Genomic DNA, 8,337 nt, shown 5'->3' on the forward strand with positions numbered 1-8,337 from the left:
TGAGAGCAACGTCGGTGTCAACCAACCTCGTCCCTGAGGCGTGACACAGGACACATACTCACAAATTGGAGAACTATATATTTTTGAGCAAAAGTGTAACTTCAATTTCTTTCGATTTATTTAAAATTCCTTAATTAATAGAAAAAGAGAAATCAATACATTAATAGATAAAAACAAATAAATAAACAAACAAATATATATGTATTTATTATTAATATTTAATGAAGATAAAAATATACATATAAATTCACAATTAAAAATTATATATTTATAGTAGCAAGTATAGATAATAGATATATAACACATAATTATCGAACATATATATTTGTAATGAATGATTAGTTTGGAATCCTTTTACCAGTTCAAATTGTGGAAGAGACAAAATATATATACGAAGTCTAAGTCTTTTTTTTTTTAGTTTTATGTTAAATTGACTTTAATGTAAATTCTAAATAATGACTTTGATAAAATATTATGTTTAATATATAATTGGAACGTCCTTAGTAAAATATAACGTGCGAGCTAGCTAGATATCTCAAGTTATTTGTCCTTAATGATTGAGAATCTTGGATGGGCCAAATCCGACAGTCATAGTTGATATATAAGCCATTTGATTTATATGTATTTATGTTATGATTGAGATTTGGACCTCTCCGATTGTTTAAGTCTTGTGTTTGCAACTTCACACGTGAGTAAATATATTATAAATACAATAACAAGTTTTGTTAACATCAAAACCAAGATTGCGAATATGAAATGTTCCAACATTAACATTAAATTTCATATTATTGTATTATTATATACTTATTATATTATTCTACTACTGCATATATAATTATTTTTTTCATACATCTTCTTTTGATACTATAACTTATTATTTAATTATAAACGGCACTAAAAATATAATTACAAAATTGCATTAAAATAATAAAATAATATGCAGAGAGAAAATTAAAAGGATAAAATATTAAATGTATTATAAAGATGATTTGTTTGAGAAATTAATATAAGAGTTACATTTTATTATTAAAGTTATATAAATTACTACAATCAATATATATTGCAGGGAGAATTCATTAGCATTTGTTAGATTATTAATTATTTATTAGGTAGAATAATTAGACTACTAATTAATTGTATATTATGTGGAATAAATATAAAATTTTGATATTTTATTTTTGTGTTTACAACAATTATAATTTTATTTATATATCTTTATTAAGCTTTTGGATTTGTATTGATGAGAAGATCATTTTTTTTTTTGACAAATGGAAAACAGGGCTCATGATCCACACTGTTATGTAGATATAGATAAAAAATATATTTTTATTATCAAACATATATTTATTTTTAATATATATATATATTTGATTTCGAAAAAGTTAATATAGTAGTTTATGATAAAATATAGTTTTTTGTTTATAGTTTTCTGAAAAAATAATTTAAATATTTACAAATACAAAGTATTAAAAAAATTAAATTTAAATTTATGTAAAAAAATTCATAATATAAGTAGACAATTTATTTTAAAATAATTAATAGTCAAAGTAATTTAAAAAAATATTATTATATTATATTATATATATATATATATATATATATATAGTTAAAAAAGTAATGCAAATTTATATTTTATTTACTGAGTTTGTACTCGTGTTGTTATAAAACCGGAAAATGATTTTTTGGTTAATTTTCAATTTTGGATTTTGGTGTATTTGAGATTCAATTAACGTTTATAGTTTTCTATGTACGAGACTATTGTTCATGGTAATTAATAATATGTTTTATAGAACATAAAACATTAAAAAAAAATTAACAAACCAATATTTTGTAATGAACAATCTTTCAGCAGTTCAAAGAGACCACCAAATGCCGAGTCTTAAGTCTACGCTATATATATGTTAATACAGATTCCCATGTTGATCTGAGTTAAAGTAATCATATCGATGCATAAATTAAATTGATTTCAAATAATTTGGAACATGTTAGTTTCTTGCAAAAAAATGTCAACGAATTGATTTTAACCATCAATTAAACTATTTGTTGTGCAGAAGTACACCAACCAGTCAGGCATTATAGGAAATTCTTCTCTATAAAAATGGTCATCATTAATTAATAGACAAAAACCATAGACTCTCTCCCATTTGTAAAAGTTACCACACTTGAGTATTGTCATACAATGGCTGGGACAAGTGAAGGACCGGCAATAGGAATTGATTTGGGCACCACTTATTCATGCGTAGCTGTGTGGCATCGGGATCGTATTCAGATCATACCCAATGACCAGGGCCTCCGCATTACGCCTTCTTGTGTAGCTTTCAATGAAAGAGAACATCTCGTTGGCGATGCTGCCTTGAATGTGTTAGCCATGAACCCGGCTAACACTATTTTTGGTGAGACATTGTGATTACGAATTTAGTCTTATTCATGCGGTTTCTCAATATATAACTCATGATATTTTCTACTTTGCAGGCGCCAAAAGATTGATCGGTAGGAGATTTAGCGACCCTTTGGTCCAAACAGACATGAAGCACTGGCCTTTTAATGTAATTTGTGGTGCTCATGATAAGCCCATAATTGTGGTGACCAGCAAAGGTCAAAAGAAAAATTGTACTGCTGAACAGGTTTCTTCAATGGTTCTCACCAAAATGAAGAAGATTGCTGAAGATTTTCTTGGAGTTCCAGTTAAAAACGCAGTTATTACTGTACCTGCCTATTTCAATGATTCCCAAAAGAGGGCTACCCGGATTGCCGGGTGCATTTCTGGGCTCAATGTCTTGCGTATCATTGTTGAACCAACTGCTGCAGCCGTTGCCTACGGTCTTGATAACATGTTTAGCAGCTCTGAAGAAAAGAACGTTCTTATTTTCGACTTAGGTGGTGGTACTTTTGATGTTTCTATTCTCACAATGGAGAAAACTACCTTTAAGGTGAAGTCAATTGCAGGTGACACCCACCTCGGGGGAGAGGATTTCGACGACAGAATGGTGAACCATTTTGTCAAAGAATTCGAGAGGAAGCACGGAAAGGTTGTAAGTGACAATCCCCGAGCATTGGGAAGGTTGAGGACAGCTTGTGAGAGGGCAAAGAGAAATCTGTCTTTTATGTCACATACAACTATTGCAATTGACTGTTTTTATGATGGAGTCGATTTTGAGAGTAAAATTACACAGGCCAAATTTGAAGAGCTCAACATGGACTTGTTTAAGGAATGCATTGGCCATGTCGAGAAGTGTTTGAATGACGCCGGTATGGACAAGACAAGCATCCATGATGTGGTGCTTGTTGGTGGATCCACTAGGATTCCAAAGGTGCAGGAATTGCTTAAAGATTTCTTCAATGGGAAGGAATTATGCAAAAGCATTCACCCCGATGAGGCCATAGCCTACGGCGCAGCGGTACAAGCGGCGAATTTGACTGGACAGGGCAATCCCGAGATTCAAGACTTGGTGTTGTGGGATGTCACCCCTCTCTCTCTTGGTATAAGCACTATTGATGATAACATGAGCGTAGTAGTCCCTAGGAACACCATAGTTCCTACGAAGAAGGAAAAAGGATTCACCACTACTTCCGATGACCAGACTAGTGTGACGTTCCGAGTGTTCGAGGGTGAAAGGCCTAAAACAAGCGACAACATTCTGTTGGATAAATTTGTTTTGTCTGGCATTCCTCCTGCTCCAAGAGGGGTCGCTTCAATAAATGTGTGCTTTGATATTGATGTTAATGGAATCTTAACAGTGTCCGCTAAAGATAAAGAATCTGGTAATGAAAACCAGATCACAATTAGTAACGTTACAGGCATACTGTCCAAGGATGAGATTGACAGAATGTTGGAGGAAGCAGAGAGATTTAAGTTCGAAGATGAAGAGCTTAAAACAAAAATGGACGCAAAAAATTCTTTGGAAAGATATATCTATGGCACTAGAGCTACTATTTTGAGCAAAAAACTACCAGACAGCGAAGCCAGAAACTTAGAAGACGAGATCAAGTCTGCTATCAAGTGGTTGGATGAACAGAAAGTTATAGAAGTTGATGTATTTGAGAAAAAGAGAAAGGACTTGGAGAGCATCTGGAATCCTATAATTTTCAAATTCTAGTTTTGTGCCATTTGCTCTATGTTTATTATCTATATCTATATCTATATAAATCTATATCTATACATATTATAAAAGTGTGAATCAAGGTCAAAGTTTTTCTATTGTGTATTGTCAACTTTGTCCTTAGTTTGTACATACAGGAAAAATTTAGTGAGGATGTTTTTGTCAAATCAGTTATTATGATAAGGATAAAATTGTCAAACTATATTTATGTTAGATAATGATCAATCTATACATATAAGGTCAAAGTTTTTCTATTGTGTATTGTCAACTTTGTCCTTAATTTGTACATACAGGAAAAATTTAGTGAGGATGTTTTTGTCAAATCAGTTATTATGATAAGGATAAAATTGTCAAACTATATTTATGTTAGATAATGATCAAGTTGCCAAAAAAGCCGAAACTTTAAAATTCTTTGATTTTTATTTTCTTGTAGATGAATTGAACAAATTTTTTTCACAAAAAATATTAATTTGAAAAGATTGAAATACCAAAATATATTGGTTTTATTTGCTTATAGATGAAATGAAAAAGAATTTTTTCACAAAAAACTTAATTTGTAGATTTTTTCACAAAAAAGTTAATTTGTAGAAGATTAAAATAACAAAATTCTTTTGTTTTATTTTCTTGTAAATAAAGTGAAAATATTTTTTCCACAAAAACTTAATTTGTATAACGATATGATGTTAAATATCTTTTATTTTACGTTCATTAAGATTAATTATTTTAAAATGAAGAATTAAATTAATGAAGCCAAATAATTAAACTAATTTTGTTTTTGTTTTAACAAGGTTGGTGTCATGAAGAAGGTTTGATATTTAATTACATTTACAAAATAATACAAGAATTATCAGATATAAATATAGATAATCCTAATAAATATTTCATTGGTATTTATTTTATCTATATTTCTTTATCAAAAAGAAAGTCAACTAATATTGTTCAAAGCCTTGGTTTATTATGAAAATTTAACGATATAAGATTGAATAATATATTTGTATTAATTTTAACTATATTTTTCTCTTTTTAAAGGCTAGAAACTATAACAATTATTTTATGAGAGATTCTTGCAATTAACGAGTGATTATTCTTTATGACAAATCAGCTATAGTTTTTGTAACATTAAAAGATATATCTTTGAATGTAAATTTTTAAAATTACGATAAATAAATTTTTATAAAAATTATTCATTAGCAATACTCACTACTTCTCCATAGATAAAGTCAAAGTTATTTGGTTTTTATTTACTTGTAGATGAAGTGAACAAATGTTTTTCACAAAAATATTTGTTTGAATGTGATTTATTTTATTTTGTAGATTTATAATCTTTTGAATGCTTTTATATATGCAAGAAGTTTATCTTTAATTTGGTGAGGAAGTTTTTGTAAAATCAATTATTATGATGATGTCAAGATTATCAATCTACGTATGCTAGACAAGGGCCAAGGATCAAGTTGCCAAGAAAATTGAAACTCCAAAATTCTTTGGTTTTTATTTTCTTGTAGATGAATTGAACATATTTTTTTCCGCAAAATATTAATTTGAGAATATTGAAATACAAAAAATCATGGAATTTATTTGTTTATAGATGAAGCGAAAATAATTTTTTCCCAAAAAAATTAGTTTGTACAATATTGAAATACCAAAATTCTTTTGTTTTATTTGGTTATAAATATAGTAAATTTTTTCCACAAAAAACATAATTTGTGTAAGGACATGATATTAATATCCTCTATTTTGCATTAATTGAGAATAATTAATTTAAAACGACGAATTAAAATAATGAATCCAAATAATTTATATTAAGGTTTAGAATATATTATCTATATTATATTTTTATTTTTCATAAATCAATAACACGTGGTAAAATAAGTGGTCAATGTTATGTATTATACCTTTTTCTTCTCTCAAATTTAATTTTAATAACTATTGTAATATCAATTTTATATTATATTTTCTCCAATGTCTAATTTATACAAAATTATAATATTTATTACTAATATGTTTTTCAACAATTATTAATTTATTTAGATTGCGCTTGGATAAATTGATTTCAAATTTATTGATTAGAATTATAATTTTATTGTTAACAATGAAACAATATATAAAATCTTGAATCTACACATGACTTATTTACATATTATTATTTATATAAAGTAGAATAAATTTCAAATAACATTATTATTGGGTGGACTTGAAAAATATCATAATTAACATGAAATACTATTATATAAACATGAAATGAATGGATTTGAAGTTTATAATGTTACTTCTCTAAATAACAAAAATACATTTGAATGTATTGAAATCCATGAATTTGAAATCCTTCCATTCAAGAATATCCTTAAATTTATAACACATAAAATTTTTAAACAAATATTTTTTCACTCATTTTATAATACATATAGTACAAATTATATTACATTGAATTTTCTACGGATGATGCTAAAGTTATAACCAATATATCGTACTGCGATATTTACAACAATTATATCGTGAGATTTTGTTATTATCTAATGAGATTTTATATTTAATTTATCAAGAGATTTTGATAAATGAAATTTCTGTATTGATTTTTTTGAATTGTAAGAATTATTGTACAAATTTGGTTGCACATGTAGTATTACTCATTTTCTATCGACTAATATAGCATGAAATCATTAATATATATTTTTTTCTAAATTAATCTCTTCTGATCTCATTTCTTTAACAACAATTATTGATAATAGAAATGTATTTTCACGTGCGTCGCACGTGTCTTTACCTAGTCTATATAAATATATGAATGTGAATTGTGAATTTACATCAATCTCTTTACATTCATTTAATAATAATAATTAATACATGTTTAGTTTTTTTTATTTTTTTGTGAATTTACACACTCCATTTTTAATTTTTTTTTGATTTCCATGTTTTTCATCTATTAATTAATGAAATTTAAATTGAAGATAAATGAATTTTAGTCTTTTCCAATCTATTAATTAATGTGATTTTTTTTTATTTTTTGTGAATTTACACACTCCATTTTTAATTTTTTTTTTGGTTTCCATGTTTTTCATCTATTAATTAATGAAATTTAAAATAAATTGAAGAGAAATGAATTTTAGTCTTTTCTAATCTATTAATTAATGTGAATTTACACACTCTATTTTTAATTTTTTTAATTTTTTGTGAATTTACACACTCCATTTTTTTTTTGTTTTCATGTTTTTCATATATTAATTAATGAAATTTAAAATAAATTGAAGAAAAATGAATTTTAGTCTTTTCCAATCTATTAATTAATGTGAATTTACACACTCCATTTTTATTTTTATTTTGTTTTCCATGTTTTTCATCTATTAATTAATCTATATCTATATAAATATATGAATGTGAATTGTGAATTTACATCAATCTCCTTACATTCATTTAATAATAATAATTAATACATGTTTAGTTTTTTTTATTTTTTTGTGAATTTACACACTCCATTTTTTATTTTTTTTGGTTTCCATGTTTTTCATCTATTAATTAATGAAATTCAAATTGAAGATAAATGAATTTTAGTCTTTTCCAATCTATTAATTAATGTGATTTTTTTTATTTTTTGTGAATTTACACACTCCATTTTTAATTTTTTTTTGGTTTCCATGTTTTTCATCTATTAATTAATGAAATTCAAATTGAAGATAAATGAATTTTAGTCTTTTCCAATCTATTAATTAATGTGATTTTTTTTATTTTTTGTGAATTTACACACTCCATTTTTAATTTTTTTTTGGTTTCCATGTTTTTCATCTATTAATTAATGAAATTTAAAATAAATTGAAGAGAAATGAATTTTAGTCTTTTCTAATCTATTAATTAATGTGAATTTACACACTCTATTTTTAATTTTTTTGTGAATTTACACACTCCATTTTTTTTTTTGGTTTTCATGTTTTTCATATATTAATTAATGAAATTTAAAATAAATTGAAGAAAAATGAATTTTAGTCTTTTCCAATCTATTAATTAATGTGAATTTACAACTCCATTTTTATTTTTATTTTGTTTTCCATGTTTTTCATCTATTAATTAATTAATGAAATTTAAAATAAATTGACGAGAAATGAATTTTAGTATTTTCCATTCTATTAATTAATGAAATTTAAAATAAACTGAAGATGAATGAAATTTAGCATTATTTTTTGTTGTAATAAAATTTGCACTCTATTTTTTAAATTTTATGATATAACTGATACGATATAGCTAATAC

At 25.8% G+C, this 8,337-nt stretch overlaps 1 protein-coding gene across 1 annotated transcript; it reads left to right on the forward strand.

Annotated features, from left to right (window-relative positions):
* Nucleotides 1-2,100: 2,100 nt before the first annotated feature.
* LOC142525351 (heat shock cognate 70 kDa protein-like) lies at nucleotides 2,101-4,121 on the forward strand. Its single transcript, XM_075629626.1, has 2 exons — nucleotides 2,101-2,393; nucleotides 2,473-4,121. The coding sequence occupies exons 1-2, from the start codon at nucleotides 2,180-2,182 to the stop codon at nucleotides 4,095-4,097; spliced, it is 1,839 nt and encodes a 612-aa protein (XP_075485741.1). The 5' UTR covers nucleotides 2,101-2,179; the 3' UTR covers nucleotides 4,098-4,121.
* Nucleotides 4,122-8,337: the final 4,216 nt, after the last annotated feature.

This window comes from Primulina tabacum, chromosome 14 (genome assembly GCF_025594145.1).
Source record: "Primulina tabacum isolate GXHZ01 chromosome 14, ASM2559414v2, whole genome shotgun sequence".
Classification (NCBI taxonomy): Eukaryota; Viridiplantae; Streptophyta; class Magnoliopsida; order Lamiales; family Gesneriaceae; genus Primulina; species Primulina tabacum.

Bases quoted from the DNA above. Each gene is read 5' to 3' on its own strand.
- LOC142525351 (XM_075629626.1), top strand. From the start codon at position 2,180: ATGGCTGGGACAAGTGAAGGACCGGCAATAGGAATTGATTTGGGCACC. The intron at 2,394-2,472 runs GTGAGACATTGT...TCTACTTTGCAG, and splicing joins CCCGGCTAACACTATTTTTG to GCGCCAAAAGATTGATCGGT.